The sequence below is a fragment of the Perca fluviatilis genome, chromosome 13, assembly GCF_010015445.1.
Source record: "Perca fluviatilis chromosome 13, GENO_Pfluv_1.0, whole genome shotgun sequence".
NCBI lineage: Eukaryota > Metazoa > Chordata > Actinopteri > Perciformes > Percidae > Perca > Perca fluviatilis.
The window spans coordinates 20,214,497-20,242,429 of NC_053124.1; the positions used below are offsets into that span (position 1 = coordinate 20,214,497).

Consider the following 27,933-nt stretch of genomic DNA (forward strand, 5'->3'; position numbering starts at 1 on the left):
TTTGGATGCCCAAGAATCACAGATCAGGTAGGATGGTTATGGATGTTTTAATCCAACCAGCATCGCACAGTGAACACTCACAAAACAGGTAGCAGGAACAACAACAAACGGACTTCCTGTCTGACAACTACAGTACTTCCTGTCTAACAACTAAGGTCAAATTACTCACAGCACCACCTAGTGGTGTAATCTGGAATATGCATGGTAGGTAAACACAACATCCCCCCCTTACTTAACAACTTGTCTTCCTCTCACGGACGGAATTAAGAACCAAAATCTTTTAGCTATAAGGTTTCAATACCCAAGGCAAAATCAAAATATAAGTTGCAACACGAACTGTTCTAATAACCTGAGCAATTATTTAACACTAGGCTGCTATACCAGTTCTAATAAAGATATATTGGCATTGAAGGACTGACCAAAAGATGTCTACTATGACTTAAAGGCAATTCCTTGAACCAAGTATCACAGTCCAAACATTTAATGTCAATTCTTTATGTCTCATAATCCTTGAGCCAACCTGGTGGCCTATGTGCTCTGGCAGGACGGTCTCTTGCTTCTTGGTAATTTCCTGGCTCAGCTGGATTGTCAGGACCAGTCTTTGGCTGAGCAAGAACCTCTGGAAGCCTGACGGGTACACATGCCAGATGGGAAGCATGCCAAGTTTTACCATCATCTAAGATGTAGGTGCTAGGACCCACTTGCCTCTTAATCTTGATGGGTGCAGAGAATTTCTGATGTCCCTTTGGAACATGCACTGGTTTTCGCACTCACTCTATCCCCTTCTTTGAAAACAGGAGTGTGTGCTCCCCGTCTTGCATCACAGTACTGTTTCATGTGAGCTTGGTGAAGGGAAACTCTGTGACGCACGTCACCGTCATGAGCTGTCGTAGCCGGAGGGGCGAGAACATTGAGCTTAGTTCTCATTTTTCGGCCATGCATGAGTTCAAATGGCGATGCGTCGGTCATGGCATGAGGTGTGGCACGATATGCCTGAAGGAACTCAGTTGTTGCAAGTTTCCACGGCTTATTCTGGAGGATTGCAGCTTGGATACAGCCTTTAAAGACTCTGTTGAATCGCTCTATGGCACCATTGGAGGAGGGATGGTACACAGACGAATGGATAAGCGTGATTCCCCGGTCTTTAAATTGTGGCCCATTATCCGTGACCACAGATTCTGGGTTACCGTAGCGGCTGAAGAGACTTCTGAGAAATCCAAGCACTGTCTCAGTAGTAACAGATGATGCAAAAGCAACTTCTGGCCACTTTGAGTAATAATCAGTGAGGGTGATTGCAAACTTGCAGTCCCATGTTGCAGTTTCAAATGGTCCAACAATATCTATTCCCAGCTTACGCCATGGGCCCTCAGGTAAAGGCACAGGCTGCAACGGTGCCTCAAAAACTCTTGCTGACTTGTCTGATCTTTGACACAGTGAACAGGCACAAATCTCAGAACGAACCAGTGCGTCCATGCCTGGGAACCAGTAAAGCTCGCGCAGTCTCCGTTTTGTCCGCACAATGCCTTGATGACCTTCATGTGCCAGGGAAATGAGCGTGCTGCGCAAGGAGACAGGCACAACTAGGCGTGACCCTCGAAACACCAAGTTGTCTTTCACACTCAGTTCATGCCTAATTTTGAAGTATGGCTGAAGCACTGGATTCACCGTCTTCCCAGAAGGAGGCCACTTCTGGCTAATTTGCTGACGCAGAAAAGTGAGTTCGGAGCAGGAAGAGGAAGCATTTTCGAACTCGCCAGCAGTCACTGAGATAGGGGCCGTTGACAACAAGGCCACCAGCTCCGGTTCCATATCTGCAGTAAAAGGAGAAGCAGCAGGCAGAAGTAAGCGTGAGAGACAATCAGCTGTATGGTTCAATGTTCCGGCACGGTATACGACATCATATGTGAAACAGAGGAGACGAGCAGACCATCGTACAATACGCATCCCTGCTCGATCAGCCCCCAGGCGCGGCGCGGCTCTACAACTGTGGCATAGTTCGGTATGAATTTCCCATACCAAGACAGCATACCTAGGAATGAGCGAAGACTAGCAGCGTCTTTGGGAGGAGGGGCATGTGTGATCGCTTGCAAATGCTCTGTGTCAGGTTTGATTCCATCAGTGGTCACCAGGTGTCCCAAGAACTTCAGACTGGATTGACGAAAGTGACATTTCTTTTCATTAAGCTGTAAGCCTGCTTGTTTGAGTCGTTGCAATATGGTTTCCAGAGCAGTGTCATGCTCTTGTGCTGTGCGCCCATAGCAGATAATGTCATCCAAATAGTTCTGTACATTTGACACACCTCTCAGTACTGTGGCCATCAGCTTTTGGAATGCAGCAGGAGCTGATGCAAGGCCATAGGGAACTCTGCAAAACCGGAACAGCCCTTCATGTGTGATGAAAGCTGTTAAATCCCGACTCTCAGGATGAAGCGGTACTTGGTGATATGCACTTTCCAGATCTATGGTTGAAAACAAGGTAGCTCCTGTCAGTGTGGAGAGCAGTTCCTCCATGTGAGGAAGAGGGTGACTGTCTATGATGATTGCCTTGTTGGGCAAAACTATATATATATATATATATATATATATATATATATATATATATATATATATATATATATATATATATATATATATATATATATATATATATATATATATATAGTTTTGCATTAATTTGAAAGAATACTGTCTATGTAGATGGCTACCTTCTGTCGATAACTACTTCAATTGATTGTTGCAGCTCTTATCAGAATGCCTACCCCTTCTAGGTCTTCCGTGCAGCATCAATGAGAACGAAAACCAAGCCGTGGCAGCTCAGAAGGCCTTGAATTAACAGCATTCATGTTTTAGCAGGTGAAGTTAGAAATACAAATCAACACATACAAACTCCCCCACTCAACTATAAAAAAACACGGTAGCAGTATACAGCAACTATCACAATGCAATGCTATTTCATTAACCTCGGTACAACACATCTCCAAATTAACCTGCACCAACTACAAGACTTGTGTTACTGCTCAACTGGCACATAGCTACAGTATAAATCCCTTTCACTGTATGTTTTTTGCCTAATATTCACAAGCCATTATTTATACTTGCTGGTTTGTGAGTGATGCTACCAGTCCATCAGTCTCCATGCCTATTTACATTCCAAAGCTATCAGTTTTCTTTTATCTGCTTCCTTTTTCCAGGTGGCTGACAGTTGAGGCAGCAACATGTGTAAGAGCTGACATGGCTGACATTGTGACATGCTGACAGAAACATAAAAAGATGTTTAGATGTGGTCTGGATGGGAATCAGCTATGCTTGCATAGTCAGAACTTCTTGCTCGCCTTTCCAAAAGGGACATACTGGCAGTTTCCACATCACCTTAGCGTTTGCATTACATTTATCATTTCCTCGAAATACAATTTAACCCTCCCGCAGAAAATGCACATTACAAAATCAATGAGCAGTTAAGTCAACAGGCAAGTACGTACTGGGCATTATATAGAAGCAGAAAGGGAAGCCAGGAAAGTTGGTTGGAAAGGTGGTTTACTCCTCAAATATCAAAATCATCAGGAGAGTGAAACAGGACAGCATCATTTCTAACTATTGATTTGTTAGCTTATTTTCTCCCTATGGCCTATGAGAAATCATTAAGAAGAGAAAGATAGACAATATGGTTTATACCATGCATTGATATGCACACTGTGAAACAGGAAAAAGTTATTAAATTGAATGATTGATTGGTCCAAATGTGAAACGATCCAAGACTTTAGTGCGTTGAATAGATTGCCACTACATGTGGTACAGACTTTAACCATCTGGAAAGGTCCATACTAACATGCTAAATGTAGGCCCATTAAGGCTATGTGGTGTGACTAAAGATCTTTAGTCTTTGTTGTTGCTTTAGTTTTGCCATCTTCTTTGAAATTAAAAAAAAAAAAAAAAAAAAAAAATTCCACTTAAGAGTCAAAAGCCAGTATAAACTCTAGATTTTGTGTTTGTGGATGTGGATCCCTGTAAATGTGATGTGGATGCTAATTTGTTAACTCAGCAGAAAGAAACAAAAGAGGGGGCAAACAAAAAGGTAGAGATGGGCCCTAGGCAATGTTATACTGTATATGGCCAGTGTATATCTCCAGCTGCAGCACTGAGTCTATGAGAGCTTGTGTGTACACAAGCTGTTTTCAGCACCATGCAGGGTCTGAATGTCCCTGCAATAACAACAAAACAAGGAAAATGGTAAAAAAAAATAAACTTGTTTGTAATTGCTTTCCATTCACACTGTTTTAAGTCCAACACATGAGTAGAAAACAGCATAATTGCTGTTTGCGTGGATGGTCAAGTACACTGCATTTTCTGTCCTGTTGTGTTTTCTATAGAAATGGTAACTGCTTTGCATTACAACTGTAAAAAGTTATTTTTGCATAAACCAAAACTTCATTAGGACATTTTCATTATTTATGAAACAAGTTACAGCAGCACATTATTTCAATAAAGTTTTGCTACTGCTATCTCTCTCTAGATCAGAGATCTTCAACAGGGGCTCCTTGGACTTACTGCAGGGGTATTGTATGCACCATAATAATGTATGTGTTAAGTCTTTAGGTAGCCCTACACGTTATTGTAGGCCCAGTTGAATATGCACCTTAATTTTATACAATATATGTAGTCCCCTGCTCCATCCCTTTTTCAGCTAAGGGGTCCTTTGCTTAAACAATGTTGCAGACCCTACTCTAGAGATCTATAGTTAGTATGTATGTATGTATGTATGTATGTATGTATGTATGTATGTATGTATGTATGTATGTATGTATGTATGTATGTATGTATGTATAAAATAAAATATAAAACTTGCTGATGTCCATGACCTTGTGACTTTTTCTATTATGCTTTTACCTTTCATCTATCCATCCTCTACTCTGAAGATGTTTTATTCCTCATGCTGGCATGAATCATGAATCAACAGTATGGAGTAGCATAGAATACATTCAAATAGAATTATACAGATGTTCATCTCTATGCAAGCCCTTTTTTTCTTCCATCATGACATATTTCTGTAATGCCTCCCAAAACATACGTTGAGCTTTGGTGGATGCATGAAACCCTGGCTTTACTTTATATGTTGACATGTAACTAATGTGTAGCCTAAAGATAACAAGTTTCATTCATTGATTAAACTATTTCTTGTGAGATTTATGAAAAAAAAAAAAAAAAAAAAAGGTTTAGCAAGGCACGGTCCTTCTAGCACCACATTTTTGCTTAGTTGCCGCTGCTTTACTGTGGAAAAACAGCAATTGGCATGTAGTCCGTGAACAAAAGACTGAGTCGATATGTATTGGACTGATGGTCCCTTGCAAAATAACTAAGTACCACTGATGTGTTACAACTAGTGTGAATACGGAGTAAGCTGCACTTGGCAAGAGGACTAAGGCCCCTGGGGCATCTTTTGGGAATTTTTTTAGATAAGAGTGAAGCGTTTTGCTCGCTGCTTTTGCATTGCTGAGCGCATCACGTTTTTCTTCTCCAGTGCACCCTTAACGATTAGAGTTGCAAAAACTTGTACTCCGATCGGAAATAACGCTCAATGTCATTTAACTTTGCAGCAAAATAACTGCTGGCTGAGGATGGGTAATTCAAGGTTTGCCTAGCAAGAATAACAAAAAGACGCAACTGGTCTGATCAAGGGGTCGTCAACAAAAAAGACAGTGCAGTGTGTCTCACATTTTGCAACTGCAAATGCACTCCGCCTGATCATGGCCTAAAAAGGCAGTTTGAACCACCAGGGTTCAGAAATCATCTAGCATATGATTAGCCTGCTTACTTTATTTTTTGAACTGCGATTACTCATTTCCACTGTTAAAGAAAGTGTTCTCCCAGTAAGCATACACTAGAAATTAATTTAAAACAATTGAGCAAATCTGCTCCATCTCGGTTAGATGAATGTCATAGTAGCGCATTTAAAAAAATAAAAATAAAATAAACTTTTAAAGAAAATGTCATCAAGGTTAGTTTTGATATGTCATGTCATCCACAATTCACCACTGTTCAAAGCACTTGCCAAAACATCAAACATCTCATATGAGGTTTGTGCAGGATTCAGGTGAGGTACTGAACGCCTCAGTGACAAGCCCCCAACCCCCCCCCCCGTCAGCAGAGCGATTATTCCAATCACGCCCTGCCTGTAATCAAGGACAGAAGGTCACGCACACACCTCAAACACGCACATTCATAAAAGATTGATACACAACCCATTCACATGTACACATGCATCAAGACAGACAGCCTCGCGCACACACATTTACATTCTAATGCAAAACAGATAGAAAACACCCACATGCACAAAGACTCACACACAGTCTTGGATCAATACATTAGGTCATAACCCAAGAGATGAACCATATGGAACATCAATAGGCTCATCAATCACACAATCACAGAAAATTGCGGGATCACTCGGGTTGCGTGTGTGTGACGGAATGAGTTTAACGCTTGTGTGTATTGCACATATTTAAAAAAGTTATGAATACATTTTCTAGATTAACCGCAGGTATGGGTTTGGTCATTCTGCTGTATGTGTGTGTATGTGTGTCTGCACTCACATCTATAGCCATTGATTACAGAAAGCTGCAGTGTGTGTGAATGAGTCTACCTGTTTGAGAGGCCTTTTTTGGTGACATTTAAAGGTTCTGAATTAGAGTGCGGATCGGGGCGCATTTTTCTGTCCGAGAGGGGCCTCATCCGACAGAGGAGTAACCGAACCCAGCCCGAGCCCGACAGGCATTAAGATATTTATGTCCGAGCTCGACACAGTTAAAATCTAGTTTTTTTTTTTCTCATACTAATGACACATTAAATGTTAAGGGGAAATGGCACAGTTGCTTTTATTAAGCAACTGTAGGAAGGCATTCGGAAATGTCAACAGATGAGTGCATCAGCGCACACGGGGCAACAAGCGCACGTTAACACAGGTGCGCACCTACATAATAAGCGGTTTTAAATTGAAAATGTTCAACACCTTATCGCGCTGATGTGACCGAGCCCGACCCAAACCCGAACATCATTTCTAAATATCTGTCCGAACCCTCGGTTCGGGTATCCATCCTCTATTATGAATAGGTGTCAGATATTGATTGTGTGTCTAAGTTATTGGGGGTGGCAGTAGCTCAGTCAGTAGGGAGTTGGATTAGGAAACGGAGGGTTGCTGGTGACTCTCTCTGTGTCTGATCGCCTGTCTCGCTCTAAACACAGCTGAGAAGTCAAGGAAGACAAAATTAACATAAAACTGGGTGTTTTATTTTGAAATTTGTTTTATTTTCTAAAAAGGTATCCGGCTGTCCGGTGGCATTCCTGTGTTTGATTTCCAACCTGGCTTGACACATCGCAGCTCGCGGAAGAAAGAGAAGACGCCGAAGCACTCTCTGCAGCCCGAGGGCCAGTGCGGGCGCTCGGCTCCTGTTCGCAGCCGGTGTCTGACAGATTGGACAGAGCTTAGTGTCGCTCAAGACAATTGTGATTGGTTTAAAGAAATGCAATCAAGCCAGTGTTTTTTCCCCTATCCCAGAATGATAAAGGGTGTAGCCAGACCATACTCCAGCGCTGATAAAGCACTGTTGAAATAGCCTGACCTATGCTATAACGCTTAATGATGGAGGATGATTCTACGCATAAAGGATTGATCCACCCTATCTCACTTACATCTGGTGGTATCTACAGCAGCAATGCAGCTAGCAGTTTTAATAGGGACTACTTATTCTGTAATACAGTAAGCAGTGTCAATAATCCAGACTTACAGCTATAGTGCGCGATTTTATTTTTTATTTTATATTAATGAACATCATTTACATTCAAGCCAAATAAAGTTAATACAAAGCTAATTAAGCCTATCAGCTCCAAAAAATTCTCTCTGCATTTCTTAGTATGGCTAGGTTTACGAATGGTGTAGTCTGGCGACTTTTGTACGCAGCAGCTCGAGTGATGTGGATGATGAGAACGGACAACAGCAGCGTTAAGCTTTGTAGACGAAGAGGTCTGCCTTGTTGCAGGTGAATGCCTGAAAATCCAAAGAAGCGCCCACGAAATGTTTCAATCAGATTGTACGGCTAAGAAAAGACCTACACGTTCAGCAGGACTAAAATCCAAACAAAGAAAGTGACCGACAGCAAAGACAAACACGAATAACCATTGGTGTGACTTTTCCTAAGAGGTCAGACACGGATGTTGCCTTACTGCTCTTGAACAAGTTAGTAATGGGTTTTGTAACTATTAGGAGTAGGTGAGTGGTCACCAAAGCCTTGCATCATGTGGATGCACCAACAGTGTTGTTGTCATTACTTAGAATTCCTCATGGGGGCGACAGAATCTACACACTATAGCCGCGCATGCATGTTAGAGCATGTGAGGGCCATGAGGGAATGATCTGTGAGAGCGGTGTGGAGGCAATCCCAAATTTTTTTCTGAATATCGATACAGCCCCTTTGAGGTTCACTTAAGGTGGGCTGACCGAACTTTAAGGTGGACAAGCTATTTTCATCTAGTGAAAAGCATCTCCTGCGAGTTCTGCGCAGCAGAACCCCCCTCACCAGTGACCAGTTATTTGAAGTCTTATTGTTGCGTTTTCTGTGGTGTTTTGTCATTTGTGAAGTTTTGTTATTTCTTATTTACATGCTTAATCACCAGAGCTAGTGACCCTTATGGAAGAACGTTTGCAGTTTAGTAGCCCAATAGTGTAGTGCCTCTTTAAGAGGAGTGTGCTGTGAGTACAGGTGACCGGTGATTACTACGTGAAAAGGAAGCACGAGATTCATTCAGTTTGTGATGACTGTCAATCCGGTGTGCAGCCACTTGGTAAGCTCTCTTAATTACAAACGTTTTATTGTCTGTGTTTATGATGTATGCTTTATCTGTCGCCATGCTATGTTGTTGTACTGTGTTTACGTCCGTTGCATGTTAAAGACAACGCTATGCTTCGGTAGGCTAAGCAGGTTGGTTAACTGATATAGAGAACGCTACGCTCCAGAGTAGTAACTCCAGTTGTAAGTTAAGGAGGTGGCGAAGCTGTGGGATGAAGCTGACGTTTAGACTTGTGACATTGCTGCACCATACGTGTCTGTTCGTGTTTACTTTCTTTAGCTTTATAAATGTCTGTAAAAGTATGAATCGCAGACAGATATTCAACATCAGTGACGTACTTCCTGGTTTACCGCGGGGCATCTTGGGAGCTGTAGTTTCCAGCTGCTAGCAGAAACACTGCATGCATTTTGCATAGGCTTTTGGTAGGTTTATGTTTTGAAGTGTGAAGCGTGTACATGACAATTATGAAATGAGTATCATTGTTATTGTAGTATATTAATAATAATGTTTGTATTTGATTGCTTTGATTGCCATTTGTTTATTGTTGCTTATTGTTATTAGGCTATTGAGGTAAAGGACTGGGGAGCTGTGCTGTTTGTAGTATTGAAACACAGCATTTCTTATTATTTCAGGTTATTACCTGGTTTCCCTTTGTGAACAAAAAGAAATTAAACAAACAAATGTGGAATACCGAGTAGTATCCTTTGTACACTGGGTTGCCCTTTCCGTGGGGAGAACACGGAACACTTATTTTGATGCAAAGATGTTATTTAGCAGGAATGTAGCACAACATGAAAGTGAAAGCAGTGTTCCCTTTATTAGCATGTGAAAGTGCAATACAAATATATTATGTCCCTAAAATCAATAATCGTGATAAATAATCGTGAGCGCAATATTGATCAAAATAACCATGATTATCACTTTGGCCATAATCGTGAAACCCAGACACATCTGACAAAAGCTCAACCATAATCACATTCAGCATCGATGTGACCCATGGACGCTCCTCATCGATCACACACACACACACACACACACACACACACACACACACACACACACACACACACACACACACACACACACACACACACACACACACACACACACACACACACACACACACACACACACACACACACCTTCCATTTCCTACTGAGCCCCTTGTCCGAGCTACAGTGCACGTTGCCATGGTAACTAAATACTCTTCAAATGATTTGGTACTTCCAGGGGAAAAATTTGTGGCATGTTTGTGTATGTGTGTCCTGATAAAAAGCACAGGTACATCGTAGGGATAAGTACACTCCTCCCTCCTCTATGCTCCTCACAACAACGATGACCCCTCCAGTGCCCCCTCTGTCAAAGAGCTCAAACTCTTGCCAGTTTGATAGTGTGATGACACCACACTGGCATCCATTTGAGATGGGTCGGCCGGCTGTAATGGTCGAGTGCAGACATACAAATTGGAGCATAATGTGCAGAAAACAATCGAGATTCAGGTCTCACACTTTTTACAACAATTGCCTACTCATCCCCTCATGGATATTACAGCAGTGTGGCTCAGTTATTAGAGAGACATCACTCAAACAGGAGGACACGTTGTTCAGCCCCAGGCTCTGACCTGAATGGAGGTGAGGGGCAGAAGGGCCATATACTGATCAATAAAGAGTCACATTATTAAAAAATAATAGGCATAGAAATGAGTATGGGAGGGTTGTTCACGATCCCAAAAGTACATTATCTCAAACGCTCCAAAAATGATGCCCACCATCCACCAACAAAAAAAAGCACAATTGAGGCTGTTTTTTCATGTCGCAGCAAAAAACTGTACGTTATAACTAATACTTAACCAAGTCCACTGGTTTTTATAAGCATCAGCACAACGTCCATCACCTTCTGGTTTGCTCCCCTCTTCTACCACTCAGAAATATCTGCAGTGTCATCTGTCCTGCTGAGAGGGTCAGTGGCTGTGTGTCGCTCTATCAAAGACCAGCGAAGTGTCAGGAAAGGGTAGCAGAGATTCCCATGACCCTTCTCACCCAGCCAAAGACCTGCTTGAGACAGCACGCTTTGAGAAGAGGTACTTGTTCTTCACTACTGCTACTAGAAAAGCTTTTTCCTATAAGCAGACTACTTCCTTAAAAGCTGCCTTAAGACTGTGCCCCATCTCAGCTTTCTCTCGTATGCCAACCTGTCTCTAAAATCACTCCATCGGCCAATTCGGTCAGTCTGTTAGTGGGTAGGCCTACAATTTAATTGGCAACGCAAGCACATTTTTACTCTTCTACGTGGGTCTTTTCTCATGAGGACATCCGGGCACCATTTCTTCCATTTAGGAGACCTGGATAAAACATTTCTAGTCCAATTCCCACTGTAAATGGTAGCATGGTTCGCTTCAATGATTATTGATTCTCTGTCTGCAGTGTCCACACAACACAGATCATTTTAATCCGTTCTGGGACCAAAGACATTTGTTTTTTGTGTGGGTAGACGATACATCTGAGCACTTTGGGTTCAGGAAGCAAAGCTTTTGCAAAGCGCTAACTGTCTGAACTCTCCTGTCCACATCCAGACCTGCGGGCTGGAAGAAAGTAACTAAGTAGATTCAAGATCTGCACTTGGTCCAATTATGAGGTACTTTAACTGCGTATGTCCATTTGGTGTTACTTTATACCCTTAGTAAACTACATTTCACAGGGATGTGAAACTTAACACAAAAAATATGATATAATATGTGACAATCTGAAGGGGGCATAATGAGTATTTTTATTTTGATGCTTAAGTTCATTCTCTTGCTATACTTCTGTACTTTAATTTAGTATTTTTACACCACTGAAAATCCATATGGTACTAATATATCCTTTATGGAACACATTTATGACTTGGTTGTGGAGTCATTTTAAAAGCTTCCCAAAGCCAAACTTATTACTTTAAAGCAACACTATGTAACTTTTAGCTGCAGCTGTAGATCCAATGAGACACAGACCCGTCGCTAGACCTCAGTCTTAAGGGGGGCACATGAAATACATGGGGGGGCACAATTATTATTGGCGTACAGTACGTATATGTATAATAATCATATACTCTTGTTATACTATTTGCACGTAATCATCACGTTAAACATAACCAACAGCAATATGACCAGGTAACCTATATAGCCTACAACACATTACATAGAAGAAATGTTATGAATATCCATAAAACACTTGACTATACAACATATTAGATGTAACACCAGAAGCATCTCTCAAACATTGCATTTTAAAGCAGTCAACAGAAGGATATGCATTGCTATGCATGTGCCATGAGAGACACACGCACGCACGCACGCACGCACACACACACACACACACACATACACTCACACACACACACGCACAGAGACTTTGAACCTACCGGTACTTTGAGTGGAGGCAGCCTGTCCTCTCTCCAGTCCTTCCTGTCATTTGAAGTTGCATGCTTATTTAAGCCCTTGTCTGTAAATCTTAAACCCCTTAATGGAGAAGGTTGCGTCCGATGATACAGATGTGAATTTCCTGCAGGCATAACAAAATGCGGAGTCCTTTAACACCGAGTAGCCTACGCAAGCCAGTCTCTGTTCAAATGCCAGCTACAGCTACGTTTTTTTTTTAACCAAACATTTTGACTGGATATTTCCTCAACACAACCTGTTTGGGTTTGTCCGTCACACCCCCTGATTCAACAGTTAGTTGTGGCCCAAATGCTGCCCCAGTCGCAGTTGCACTTGACCTGCAGGTCCTGCCAGGCCCAGGCTCCACGGAGCTACTAGCATCAGGCTCAGACTGTCGTCCAGGGGCTCCTTCTCCAACGACAACATCAGGAGGTGTCGGTGTCGTATCCAATTTGGCAGAGGAGAATGTTGGTGGGCTTTTCAACCACTTACCATCACGAACTGAAGCGAGTAAGCCGGCGAAAACTCATCCAGCTTTCAAAAATGTGCGGTAACTGTTGAGCAGCTACACTGACGTAGGCTACGTCACGTCGTAGCCTAACTTTCTTTTTAGTAAGGCCGTGATAGGCTGTTGCAGTGTAGATTCCCATCAATCAAACAAAAATCACACCATTGTTTATTTATATTTATAATGTTTTAATGATAAAGAATGCAACATTAATGCAACACAAAATTAGCAACTATGATAATATAAAATTAAAGTAATTTTTTTAAGAGATCTGTGCCTCAAGTGGGGGGGGCACAAGCATTTTTGGGGGCGGGCCCGGCCCCCTATGGCCCGCCCATAGCGACAGGTATGATGAGACAACTTGTAGGGCGAACGAAGCGGGAAAAGTTATATAGTGTTGCTTTAAAACAGTGACTTTTTTTAATGCAATTTTCAGTTAATGCTTTGGCAAATGCTTTGTTGCTTGTCACTGCTTCATGATACCAAAACAACTTTTTTACCACATCTTAAATGCAGTTTTAAGTCATGCAGTCATTGAGCCATTCTGTTCGAAGACATATGAGGCCCTTTCCTTTGAAAAGGGAAATTCCTCCCTCTCAATGTTTTGTTGTTTGACTAAACACCAAGTCAACCCAATAAAGATTCATTGCTGTAGTATATGTCAAACAAACATGGTGTTGTGTATTGTGTGTGTGTGTGTGTGTGTGTGTGTGTGTGTGTGTGTGTGTGTGTGTGTGTGTGGTTTGTTTTGCATCATGCTGCTGTGTGAACAATCATTTAAAACAGATTTTATGCTAAGTCTAAATTGTCCCTCTGAGACACAGACACATACGCACAAACACTGAAGGTAATATGTTCAGTATATAACAAGGGTTGGTGAGAGCTCACAGTCATTAAGCAATTTGAAATACCTTATACAACCCCTATGCAGACAGGTGATGCAACCGGCAACAACACAGCAACATACAGTACTGATACAACAACAATGACAAAGCAAGTGTATGTGTGTGAGATGGAGTATAAGTAAGTCCGGTGTCCTGGGAAAGAAAGGATAAGAGTCCACATAGCATCCTGGGCTTTTTGTATTGTGGTTACAGGGAGAAAATTGCAGCACATTCTGCAAATAACGACGATGAAAGTTATTCAGTGGAACAGACCAGCAGGGACTGACTCGGTGTGTCGAGATGAGGCAGGAAATGAGCATCATGCCAACAGCAAAGAACATTTGTAGAGGAAAAGAATAGGGGAGCATTACGCTGGATTTCCACAGGCAGCTTTTTTCAACTGCAACGCCGCTGTATCGGTGACGTGCAGCGGATTCCAAGCGGAATTGTGTCACCACAACATGATGCCGACGGTATACATGCTTTGCAGACAACTTGTTGATGATATGAGTTTCTATTGGTTTCTTTCTGGCCTATCACAAACTATTTGGTAAGTTTTCTACTCCAGTCACACACTTTGCCACTTAAAAAGTTGTGTTTAGGGACTGTTCCTTATTTATATAAAAAAAGAGTGGCCATTTCAGTAGATTTACTCACTAACATTGTTAAGCATGGAAACTAAATGCACACCTGCATTACTTCAAATACTACTTACTCATATAGTAAACTAGTATTCACATGAAATAAAACAAAACAAAACATTGAGACCATTCACCAAAGCACTCTGGTTAAAAAATTCAACACACAAACTGGTTGCTATGGACTCGTCACTAGGCTTCCTCAGTCATTGTATATTTTAGCATATATGTAAAGCTGCCGAAGCTGAATCATAGAACGTATATTATTATATTCCAAAACATATAGGTTTATTTTTAAAGCAGATTTTAAAATTACATTGTAATAATTTAACAATTCGCCCATATGAAATCCAATCGCGGCACAGCTGTCTTTGAACACAATAGACAGACGGTGGCCAAACGCAGAAACGAAGCGCAGTCACATAAAACGTTAAGAAAAACGATCCGTATTTTGCCGTAATCTAATGACACGAAAAAAAATATAATCCACAAAAAGGTAAATGACACGGGGTATCCAGCAAGTCCTACGCGCGTCACATTCACCAGCCAGCTCCAACCAGCTAAATGAGGCCTCTCCACTTTGCCGTTGAAAACAAAGTGAAATAAAACAAATTTAAGTCCAAATCTAATCAAAACGCGCAATCAATTAGTAAGCTGACATCAAATGTATATACATGGCATTTAGGAAACCTTTATTGCAAACTTGGCACGGCAAGATGTGCAGACATAGTGCAACAGTAATTTTCGTTTTTTACGTCCTGCTGCTCCCATCGTCAGCCAGGTAATATTTTTAGTAGTATATTAAATCTGATGTATTACCTACCACCATTTAGTTGTTTTGTGTTATTTATAAAATATCTGGTCATGCCAGACATAATTAATCTCATTATATACTAATGCAATTACCCGTTTCAGCCACCAGGGGAGCAGTGCTCCCCCTGCCCCACAGCAAACTCAATGGGTCAGACCCATCTGGTAGCGGAAGCCGAGACTGAGAGCTACATGGATAAATATGCACCAAACAAGCCACTTTGAAATTTTGCTGTTTCATGAATACAAAAAGTTGTGTGACCCCCCCCTCCTAGACTATACAATTTTGGGTGACCCTCCCCTCAACAAAGAATAAAAAGACACGAACCTCCCCTATTTTCCTCCGGTGGTCCATTCCATAAATACCGAACGGTCCCTTAGTTTATTTCAAATAACATTAAGTATTGCTAACAACCAGCTAGTTGTCATTGCTACAATGCTAACATTACTACAATGCTACTAGTTATAAAACCAAAGATATATAAAAACTCAGCAGGAATACCAACTGCCTGGCCATCCCTCTGCTATGGCTGCACGATTATGGAAAGAATCATAATCATGATTATTTTGGTCAATATCGAAATCACAATTATTTTACATGATTATTCATTGACTTTTAGAAAAGACAGTTACTGAATTTAAAAAAACAAAGAGTGAAACAGTTAAACAAATCAACAGTGAAAACACCTTGAACTGTGAAATGTCCCCTTTGTAAACGTATTGTGCAAAATAATCGTTTTTCTCAATTACTGTTTTTGGGATCGTTAGGAGTAGAAATCGTAATCATGGTTAAAAATCGATTAATTGCACAGCCCTACCCTCTTCCAAGCTAGCTGTTAAAGGAACATGCCGACTTATTGGGACTTCAGCTTATTCACTGTATCCCCCAGAGTTAGATAAGTCCATACATACCCTTCTCATCTCTGTGCATGTTGTAACTCTGTCAGAGGCACCCACTGCTAGCCTTGCTTAGCACAGATCCTGGAGGTAACTGGCTCCAACTAGGCTACTGCTCCCAATAAGTGACAAAAAACACCTAGAACAACATAATAAAGTGCAATTAATGGTCATAGTTCAACAACTAGTGTCCCCAGACACATTCCAGACATCTTTTCAAAAAGGTACTGTGCAAAAACAACAACAGTACTGTTTCTAACAGTTGCGTGACAAGAGAAGTTACAAACCCCAGGTAAATATTGGAGATGTATTTGAAAGATGGAGACAGCTTAGAGCACAAAAGGACGCCTTGTTGGCTAATTTCCTCCTTAACAGGTAGCTAAGCATTAGCTTCAGGCTAATTTATCACGACTACAAGGGACGGGCATTTTATGCAATTTCAATATTCATGTACTCACATTGAATTATATAGCTAGAGTACCCGAGTTGGTTACTCGCAAAAAAAATTGAGACACAGACAATAAAAGTGATCCAGACTGGTCCTGGCTAACCGTGGCTAACACCGCAATGCTAACCCTGCTAACGGCTAACGTTACCGAAGGAGCAGGCAAGCAGGCCACGGCTGTTTACAACGTGTAGCCTGTTCAGCGGCCGTAGCCGACAACGGTGAGTTATTTGAAGCCAAGAGAGGGGGGCTGTAAATCGGAAAGAAAGGACCATGAGTTTGCAGTGAACATGCCGTTTTTTAGGTCGGGTAGAGTTGACTCATTTTCTTCGATAGATATGTACCGGCAGTAGAAGGGCGTGACTTCGGCCACTTGTTCGTGACCTCCTACTTCTGAATGTATCGACTGGAACGCTCTGAAGCATATACTGGCCCCATCAGTTCCAGAAAAGGCTAACGGTGCCTACGGTGCTTTAAAAAAATGGCCATCGTCTGTGTTTTGTCATTTTAAAACCGGAAGGTGTCGTAGTATCGGTTTTCGTGACATCCCTAATCCGGGCACTTTCGCCACCGTCAGCGGACTTTGCTCACACCACTGTTCTCATAGTGAATGAATTGAATCGCTCCGCTCTGCCGTTATGTTTATTTTTGTTATTTCAGCTGCCTATGGAAACCCAGTGTTACACAGGTGGACTGAGGTTGTATATAGAGCCAAACAGGGAAGAAACAACTTCATTGTCAGCATTGTCTCTCTAGCTTTCTTTTCATCTTGATCTTGAAGCGCACACACCGATTCAAACAATACACTCACACATCCAGAAAGCACATGCTCACAGCCTAAAAGATGCACTGACACAGTGTATACCTTATACTACCACACAAGGCATGTGTACACACACACACACACACACACACAGGTAAAGTATTCACAGTTTGAGTTAGCTGCAGGTGGGACCAATTGTCTCAACGCGGGTACAATTCTCCCTTTGTTCATCCTCGTTTTTCACCTCCCCTCTCTTCAGCTCCTGTCCTTTCCTCTTCACGGTCCACCTGTCCTGAACTCCTCCAGTCTTCTCTTTTTCTGTTCCCTCTAAATATTCTTCTCTATCTTTCCATCGCATCTGTCAGTCCATCTACAACCTGGCCTGACCTGGCTGAGGACACACATACACACCTCGATTAGGCTGTTACATCGTAGACGGCAAACTCAATATCATTCATTTTTAATGAGATTATGGTGAAAGTGGACACCACTGAGTCTGACTGTCAGTTTTAACAGTTCCAAATTTTAACTGTCCTGTGCAAGAGAATGTCGATGTTAACAGTAACAGAGAGAAAGTCATTATTTCAAGTTTGGGAAACTCTTTAAACTTATTTGGTGGATTGGATGGTCAATGTTCTTTTCTTTGGTGTATTTAACTCTCATTGCAAATATTAAACTCACTATTTTAATCAAGAAAGAAACAACTGCTTGGTGTCTATCTCGTCCTCCTGAGATTAGCTCTTAAATCACACCAAATGTGACAAGTGCCACACAAATTTGTTAAGGCCCTACACAGCAACGTTATAAGCTGTCTGAATATTTTTAAATTGCCAATGTTTAATTTCATTATTACATTTTTTATTTTCTAAAACTTTTCTCTAACCGTTTTCCAATCACCGTTAGTGCTTTTAAATACAAACCATTTAAGGACAGTTACTTTATTTTAACGTCTGGAAAATGAACAACAATAATATTATGATGATAGACCAAATGATTATAGACCATAATATGATCATATCTTATGATAGACCAAAGACACGGTCGAGTATAAAACTGGTACTTTTTTTGCAAATGTTTTATAAGGCAGAAGTGTGATTTCAGTTTAGTATTTTATTTGTGTAAAAGGTATCCAGGGTGACTGGTAGACTGGAGGGCAGCAGAGCCTCAGCGGGAAACAAAACCATAATCTCCTAGAGGAGCTTTGATATGGTCACCATTGTGATTAAAGAGCTCTAACACCTAACACAGCAGCACCAGTGGTGAGTACCGATCAGCTGACTTAAGCAGCAACTCAAGCAACTACTGAGGGGCAACAACAGAGATGGTACATTATGCCCATACTAGTCTGGATCAACGACAGTTAATTTCCAGGATAATCACTGGAACATCAGGCGCTGCCGGATGTCCCTCGCGTTCCACTCCTGTTGTCTAACTCCGCTCTCTTCGGGGAAATAACAACTACAACAACAAATTTCAAAGTGGCAAAGTTTTGAAGAAAATTTGGATCGTGCAATAAGGCAGGCCTGCTTGGTTCTTTTGGGGAATGATTGTAAAGATTTACAAAGAATATATTTACGGCATTTACTATCTAACTGGAACGTTTTGGGACCAGTTGGCGGGGATTTGCTATGGACAAAACACACGGCGATACACTGGTAAGAGCAAATTAGGTTTAACCATGTATCCAGCTAATTTAATTTAATTAATCCTCGTTTTTTCTCCTATTCAACCGGATTGTTGTGGTGAAAAGCAAGCTGGCAAAGGCAAAGCTGTGGTTTTCGAAGTCGATCTACGTTCCAACCCTCACCTATGGTTATGAGTAGGGCTGTGATGGTATAGATTTTTTCTTACCGCGGTGAAGAAGCAATGTATCACCACGACATGGCGGTTAACCGCAACCCCCGTTACGAGAGCGAAAATGGCAGGGAGCCTTAAGTGAGTGATGTCAACGCAGTGTTGGGCAATATATCCATATTATATTGATATTGTGATATGAGACTAGATATTGTCTTAGATTTTGGATATCGTAATATCGTTATGACATAAATGTTGTCTTTTACTGGTTTTAAAGGCTGCATTACAGTAAAGTGATATACTTTTCTGAACTTAAACTGTTCTAGCTGTTCTATTATTTGCGGGTTTAGGAGGAAAAACAACGGGGAAAGGACGCCTCAAAAGCCGGGAAACGCACGCCGGAGACGGGGAAACAAAAACGCCACACGCGGGACGCAAACCCGAGTCTCCTGAGTGAAAGTCCGGTGTTTGCAATTTCCCCTTACATACCACTCGCTAAATCTCATCCGACTGCGGCTCTCCCCAGTACGTTACACAAATACGCCGAAGGATGCCTTGTTCGTCGCATCAGACGCTGAAGGCCACTGACCAAACGTACTTATTTTACGAGTTCGGAATGAGAACGGGTTGGTCCTTCCCCATCTCTCTCTCTTTCATATCTATCCACTTTCAATTAAAGGGAAAAGCTCCAAAAAATAATCTTAAAAAGAATTTCGTGATATCTGATTTTCTCCAGCCCTATGTCAACACCTGTGTGGTTGGAGAGCGAGAAGTGAGAGTAGCGTATGAGTGTGGCTGTGAGAAAAAGCGATAGAGCGAGAAAAAAAGGGATGGCAAAGATGATGTTAAAGTGAGTTAAAAGTGAACAATAAAACAAGCTTCTTGTACCACGGTGGCTTCATATGTTGTCAATACTTCCTTACGACATACTGTATGTTGCAGCAGTGTTTCAAGTACAGCTCAATGTGAGTCATTACTGCGTTTCGCTTTCATTTACAGACTATTCCACAGGTAGTTCAGAAAGCTATTGTCAATAAAGTAAAAAATTTATAAAATAAATAAAATGTTTGCTGACAATGCCAATGGCAGACACTTTGCAGCACAGCGGTCTAGCAGCAGAGCTCACAGAGAGAAGAGAGGGTGACTCTGCAGTCCGCTAACTTGTTGCTCTTTCTACCAATATAAGCTGCTCCATTTTAGGCTACAAAATGTGCATGCAGGCTAACATCACCAGTGTTTTGTCGGGATTAAGCCATAAGCAAAAGGAAACTCTGTGCAATGGTAAACACTGCAGCAGTAACTTGAACGTATCCACCTCAGCTGAGAACAGAAATGTTTTTGCCTTCCCTACCGTGTATTACATTGAATGTTAGAAATGTAGAAATAATTCATAATAAATCGGACACACAAAAGAAATTTCCCATAAATTGGAATGGACTGTCCATCATCTTGTGCAAAGTTGAAGTGACGAGCAACTTAAGATTTTTTTTCTCCATAATCCCTTGAATATAGGATAGAAGACAGTCGATAAGGATAACTAAAGAATGATTATTGTTTTCATTATATTTCACATCACACATCTGTTCTCCTGTAAATTTCACCAGCAAAAAAAAATTTAATAAAATAAAATAAAAAATGCGATGATGCCAGTGATGATGTCATCACTGCGGTAGTGTGATGTCACCGCTGATGTTGCAGAGATGCAGTTATCGTCACAGCCCTAGTTATGGCTCTGGGTAGTGCCTGAAAGAATGAAATCGCAGAAATAAATGGAAAAATAAGTTTCCTCCGCAGGGTGGCTGGGCTTATCCTGCGAGATAGGGTAATGTGAGTAGATATCCAGAGGGAGCGGCTCCTGTGCGTCAAAAGAAGCCAGTAGTGCTTCGGGCATCAGATACAATGGCCCTCATTTATGAAACGTGCGTACGACCTAAAACAGGCGTAGGATGGGCGTACGTCGATTCCTACGCAAAGCTCGGCATTTATCAATTTGAACGCGAGCGTAGGCTGCGATAAAATCTCACGTCTGGTCTGAACTCGTGTACGCAAGTTTTCGATTCAGTGCAGACTTGCGGTGCAGCATATAATCAGTTTAACAGAAGGAGAAGTCATCAGTTTATCACTTATCAGTAATGGCAGATCTGGCTCTTTTATAAGACCTCTATGCGCCGGTACAACAGTGCACACGTACGCACACGGGCCACGGTGGAGCACTCCATCGGATTGATTAAGAGCAGATGGCTCTGTCTTGCATCAGCGGGAGGGGGGGCTACTATACATGCCAGAAAAGTCTGCAACATTGTTTTAGCCTGTGGGGTTCTGCACAACATCTCGCAGGAAAACAGGTGGTCATAAATGTAGTGATGGAGCCAGATGACCCAATGCCCAGAGAGCAGTGTCCAGCACAGCCCCAATTGTGGGCTAACGAAGGAAACAGGATATTATTCCTCGCTTTAAAAAGGTATAGTGTTATGTTTGGCAATGATATTCAATACAAGAAACATGACGATGCACAACATTTGTATTTATTATTCAGGTTTTCTTTTCTGTTTTAAAGTGTCATTTATGGCCACAAGTGAACGAAAATTGTCCTTGAAAGGTCCTTGAAAAAGAATATTGTTGGAAATCGAATGAGTGCACACATACATCGTTTTCTATTTTCTGTACTGCCTTTCTTGTCCACTTTCACTTGCTGTAGCAAAGTGGACAAACATTTCCTGCCTTGATCGAAGTAAAAAAAAAAAAAAAAAAAAAAAAAACTATTGATGAGTGAGCATTTCTCACTATGTAGTTATAAAATATGCAAAAATGTGTCACTGCTTTATGGCTCTCACTACGGTTCAATTTGCCCTCCAGTGGTTAAAGTGGTGAAGTCATGTTTATGGCCAATTCTCCAAACACTTGGTAAAAAACACTTCAAACCATTCTGTGCTACTTTATTGCACTCCTACAAATAATATAGCTGGCAGAGAGAAGCTCAAACTTATTGCAAAGTTACCTTTTAAATGATTTTCCACAGTACTCTCAAATGCTGAAAAGTTCCTATTGATTTGCAGCTTGTGAGAAAATACCTAAAATTATCTATCTGCTTCATTGCACTTGGAATGGTCTTGGTGTCATCTTTTCACTTCTGTATACGCTGCTGGAAAAACGCTACAAATCTGAGTAGATACAATATGTTCACATTTTTTTCCCATGTGATTAACGAAACCATAAACGTGATATTTATATATCATTTTTGTTTGGTCATTTATGAATGGGTTAATTGCTTCAGTCCAACTCTGCTTACTCAGTAACCTCTCACTAATAGAAATCTTCCCAACCAGCCTCTGTGTGAAAATCACAGTAGAAGCAGCTGATTGCATGGTTGGCTGGTACAGTGATGGATGGTGTAGATGTCTGGTGGTCCATTTTTGGTGGAAAGAGAGGAAATGAAACATGACACACATTAAAAAAATAGGGGGAGACAGATATGGGATATCAGGTAAACATATTCACAACTTTGCAAGTAAACTACTCAAGTAAGTAAAGGAACATTTAAAAATAAAAATCATTAACCTGTTTAATCCTACTTTTACCATTGTCACCACTAATGAAGACATGTTATTTGTTTGCTTTAGACTATTAAAAGGGCTTTGTTATCAGTTACAACTACTACTATTATTATGATGATGATAACGATGATGATGATGGGTATTCGTAGTGTTGTCCCTTTGTCAAAGAGGATCTTCACACAGCTTAATACTTAACTCAAAACAGCATATAAAGATTATCAATGACCCCAGACATGTCCTGATTACTTTATGCTGATGCCATCAGGAATGAACCATTACATGTGTGAACAGCCACAAAAAAAAAAAAAAGGTATGCCGAGTTTACCTTGCGTTAGTCTCGCTTTGCCAGACCTTCCTCCACAGAGCTGCAGAGGAGGGTCTGGTGAGTCCACACAGCATTCCGGGATGGGAGAAAAACGTGCTCTGGTTTATTGTCATTTCTTTAAACCAATCACAATGGTCATGGACGGCGCTGAGCACCACACGGAGCAACTGCGCCCCTGCAAAATAGCCTCAAGAAGGAACTTGTTTGGGTGGAACGTGTACGTTCAAAAGTTGTTTTAGTCGTGCAACAGAAAACCGATTGGACAGATAGTCTAGCTAGCTGTCTGGATTTACCCTGCAGAGATCTGAGAAAAGGTTAACCATAGTCCTCATAAATCGACCGGAGTTTAAAATGCCAACACAAAGGAGGCCCAAGGCATCGGATATCTGGCCTAAATGAGTGAAATCCAGCGGAATTTCCGTCAGTAACTGAGCAATCCCAGTAGTGGAACGTCAAGGATATAGACTAACCTTGTGTATACTCTTGACATACTGTGTCTTTGTGCTGTTTGACAGCTGCCATTAATTCTTGTGTATTTCAAACTTTTTTTTAACATTGTCATATTTGTATTTCTGGATAGTTTTTTATGCATGCAAGTTTATCGTTTATGTGCACATCGTTTATGTGTACATCCATGGTAAAAGGCATTAGGGCTGGGCGATATGGACCAAAAGTCATATCCCGATATATTTTGGCTGAATATCGATATACGATATATATCCCGATATTTTTTTCCGCGAAGTGAGAGCAAATGTTCAGTCAAAGCCCAAATCAAATATGACATGTCACAAGTAGTTTCATAGAAACAGTTGCAAAATCAAATAAATAATAAACCGGTTTCTTCACCTGGTTCATGATTAAATGCTCAGCTGTTCAAATAACAATAAAATGTAAACCTAAATACTGTATAACAGGAGTACCTTTTTTTAAATCAAAGCTCCATAGGCTATTTGTGATTCGTTCCAAAGGTCAATTAAGCTTTAGATATTAATATAATCTACTTTGTTCAAAATGTAATGCCTCATGCCTGTAAGCCTAGGTTATAGTCCCATTCTTCCACTTGATACTGCTTCCACTTAAATAAACTTAAGATGAACTATCGACTACAAAACAAAGAAATTTATTATGATCGGTTCACAGATCTGAGTCCAAACGGAAACTTCACCCTTCTGAACTAAGAGTTTCTGCTTCAAGGTGAAGTTTAAACAGACTGAAATGTCCAGGCTCATTCCTCCACTATTTATTTCTGTATGTATTTATGCGTTACATGTAATTTTAACGGGCACTGAGCTCCAGATCCTGCAGCCGCAGACGGTCGCTGCCCCGCTGTAGCTTCTTTCCGTCCGTCTGCCGCCGGCAAACTTAGTGGAACTTTCCGCCGATATCGACATACAGGTCGTCCTGGACTACGTGTAAGATCCTACCGATCACCACTCTGTCTTTGGCTGGTCCGATCTGGATCAGCGGGGACCGGCGCAGCAGCGAGGCGAAGCTGTGTTTTTGCCCGGGGGAAGAGACGCTGCGGCCGGCCACGGGGCTCTCCGCCTCCCGCTGCCGCCGGAGCTCAGATTGCTGGTCGAAGGCGGCATATATAATCATAAAACACATTGTCACCTGTTAAATGTTATCCATTGCTGTTTGTTCTTTTCATTTCCTCTATCGAACATAATTAAGCAGTACAAAAGTCCGGCATCTTTAGCGTTGATCTGAATGCTTCGGCCCCCTGTTCCAAGATGGCGGCGGGTTTTGACGTATGTTTAGAACCTCACGGCGACATATCTATGGGAGCAAGGATCACATTTGAACTATATCGATATATGCGATATGGTCTAATTCCATATCTCATTTAAAAATATATCGATATATTTGTTTATATCGATATATCGCCCAGCCCTAAAAGGCATATATTAAAAGATCAATTTGGGGATTTTATTAAATCGATATCGGATCACTTAAACAAAGATTGATTTTAATTGAAGAGATTATTTTAACTCAGCCCTAAGTAGTAGAACTACATTTGTGGTAAAAGCATAGGGCCCTATTTTAACGATCTGAAACGCAAGTGTGAAACGCAAAACGCAAGTAGCTTTGTGGGCGGATCTCGGGCGCTGTTGCTATTAAACCGGTGGGATAAAAGACTCTTGCGCCCGACGCAAATCTAAAATGGGTTGGTCTGAAGTAGCTAGGTGTGGTTTGGGCGTAACGTGAAAATAACCAGAGCGTCATCTCACACTCCCTTTAAGAGCAGGCGCGCTTGTTCCGTGGCGGATTGCTATTATGACGCCGGATTTGCCTGGTGCACGCCAGCGGGAGCTGTCCGGGATGTGGCAAAGTAATAAATGCCCGTCTTGTCTGGGTGGCGATGTTGCTGCGGCCTCTCGGGCGCGTCTCCTCAAGTCTGGAGAGGATTGCTGCAGCCATGGAGCGTGGGCCTCCAAACGCACCACCTGCTCCTGTTGTGCCCCTTCCTCCTCCCCCCACTCCATCTCCGTCCACCCGCTCCATCAGGAGCACATCGCGCATTGCCACTCCAGGAACAGATTCCGCCGGAGTATCCAATCCCACCGTAGTTCAACATCACGTCTCCTTAAGTCCTCTAATATTTCCTCATTTATGTCATCAACACATCCATGATTCATGGAAATGTGTAAAACACAACAAGCCACAAAGAATGCTGCGACTTTTTGAGGACTGTACTGTAAAATGCCTCCTGATCTATCCAAACACATGAAGTGCATTTTCAGTAATATTTTTCTTTGCAATTATGTATGGTTTTCAAAAATGCGAACTGCTGTAGATGAGAGAAGTGTATGCGCGTTGTGCACACGCTACATTATGGCCAAGCATGCGCCCCTAAAATAGCATCTGAATAACACGCCACTGACTTTAGACCAGGTTTTTCCTGGTCAGTGGCGGAATGGTTTTCTGAATTTGCAAAATAGCATCAGGGAACGTTTGCGCCGGAACACACCTCCTCTTTTCGCTGAACCGCCCCCTGCAGCGCAAATACATTCCCTAATTTACCGACGTGCATCTGTGGAGGGAAAAGTCCCCTGTGCGTTGGGTGCAAAATAGGAATGATACATGCGTCGGTGTACAAAGGCCATTGCGCTGAGTGCAAAATAGGGCCCATAGTCTTAATGTGTATTTTTAGTAATGTACTTAATGTTGACATTAAGGTAAGAAAAGCAACTAATAGAGCTAAAGACCAAATCTCTTTTTCCATTTTCTTTCCCCATTTTGGTCTCTTTAACTCCCTACACATGCTCTTTACACATATAAAATTTGATATTATGTTTCAAGTCAAAAGTCCAAAAAGGAAAAAGTAAACCCTGTGATAGAAAAAGCAATAGAGGGGACGGATAAAGAAATGAAGAGCAGGCGAACAAGAGAGACTGTACGGCAGGAAAACAGAAGCCCTTGAATGATGGGATGGCAGTGAGTGAGAAAGTATAAAATGAGAGAAGAATTGAAACAGGAAGAGAAAGACCTCCACCTTTCTATCTCTGTTGTCATCTTGTCTTTACCATTAATTTCCCTCCATTTCCTTTTTCTCTGGCACTCCCCTCATCCGTCACTCACTTTATCTCCACCTTGGCTCTTCCTAATGCTCTCCCCCTTAACTCCACAAGGATCATTATCATTCCCTGCTTTCTCTTGCGGCTTCATTTAATCACTCTTTAACTCCCTCTGATGCATTTGTTCCCCATTTCTCTTGCCCTACCTCTCGTTCCCTGCCTCATTCACCATCTCTCTCTTTATCTCATTCACTCATTCTCTCCATCCCCCCCTCCCTTCTTTGTTCGCTTCAGTCATCAGCTCTCTGCTGTATCTCCCTCACTTATTTAAAATGCCTTTAGTGCTGGAGAGATTCTCCGGTCAGTGCTTGGTGGGGGCTTTCATTTTCTTTACAATTCATACCCCTCTCTCTCTGTCATGCAAGCTATTCCATTCGCTTCATAATTTATGTTCCTCCTTTGTCTTCCTCTGTCGCTCTCATCTCACCTCTTCATTTTCTGGACATTCTCTGCTTTTTCGTACAGAATTTTCTATTCTTTTTTTCCTTAATTACTGAAGTACTCCCATTTAAAAAAAATCGCTCATTCACTCCACAATTGCTTTGTCTCCAATTTCACCTGGCCTTACAATATCTCCAACACTATTAGCACGTTTTATCCACACAGCTTTTTGCATTAACATTAACTGAGTTGATTGAACCAACTCGAATCGGCTGTTCTGGAACCGAAAACTCTGAGTTTCCCATCTCAGGGTAAATCAACTCAGAGTTCAGAGTTAGATTCAGAGTTTGTTAAACCTCCTTCCTGAAACGGGTCCCTGCTCCTTTGTTGGTGTTGCGGTTTTCAAATACAGAATATAATAAACACAACGCCATTAATTCATGCTTTCATTTAGTAATGCCAACTTTGTAAAATGTCACCCCACGCCTATATGACACACACAAAACAGTTGTAACAATAAAATATGTGTAGGTAACAGTGGTGTTGCCATTTCATTAGCAAATTGGGAAAACTCACCTGTTGCTGTTATCAACGAACTCGACACGTGTAGCGTACACAAACAAGTTCTGGCTGAACTTTAGGCTGCGTGACAATATCCATTTTTCTTCCTCACTTGGGAAACAGTTTCTTTGACGTTTTGTGGCGAAAAATCCAAGCAACAGTAGCAGTTTATCCTGCAATAGTCCATTGTTTAACACCACACACAAGGCGTAGCGTTCTCCCAACGCCAACAAGCGTCAGCTAATCAGACTAGCCACCTGTCAATCAGCCATCAGAGGCGACGCTGCTGACGAAAGAGCTGTGATCCACGAGCTTTTTCTGTCTGTGATGAAACAATGAAACCATTTCTAAACCGAGTGTTTAACTCCAAAATAAAGAAGATATAAGTAAAATATAAAGAAAAGTAAAGTAAATTAAGTAGGTTCAAACAAGCAGTAACTGTTTTAGGCTTATAATACCAAGCCCAATAACACAATCAACACCTGTTTAAAGCTAGTAACAAATTCAAGATTTTTCTGTACCTAAAATGACTTTACTTTGGACTTG

At 41.5% G+C, this 27,933-nt stretch overlaps 1 protein-coding gene across 2 annotated transcripts; it reads right to left on the reverse strand.

The window, feature by feature from the left end:
- On the reverse strand, positions 1-27,617 carry LOC120571378 (uncharacterized protein K02A2.6-like). Of its 2 annotated transcripts, none has more exons than XM_039820296.1 (2): positions 27,403-27,617; positions 1-1,811 (listed from the first exon to the last, which is right to left on the reverse strand). In XM_039820296.1, exon 2 carries the CDS (start codon positions 1,807-1,809, stop codon positions 709-711), a length of 1,101 nt encoding a protein of 366 aa, XP_039676230.1. In that variant the 5' UTR covers positions 1,810-1,811; positions 27,403-27,617; the 3' UTR covers positions 1-708. The 2 variants fall into 2 exon arrangements, with proteins under 2 accessions (XP_039676230.1, XP_039676229.1); XM_039820295.1 differs by lacking the exon at positions 27,403-27,617 and adding an exon at positions 16,002-16,046.
- Positions 27,618-27,933: the final 316 nt, after the last annotated feature.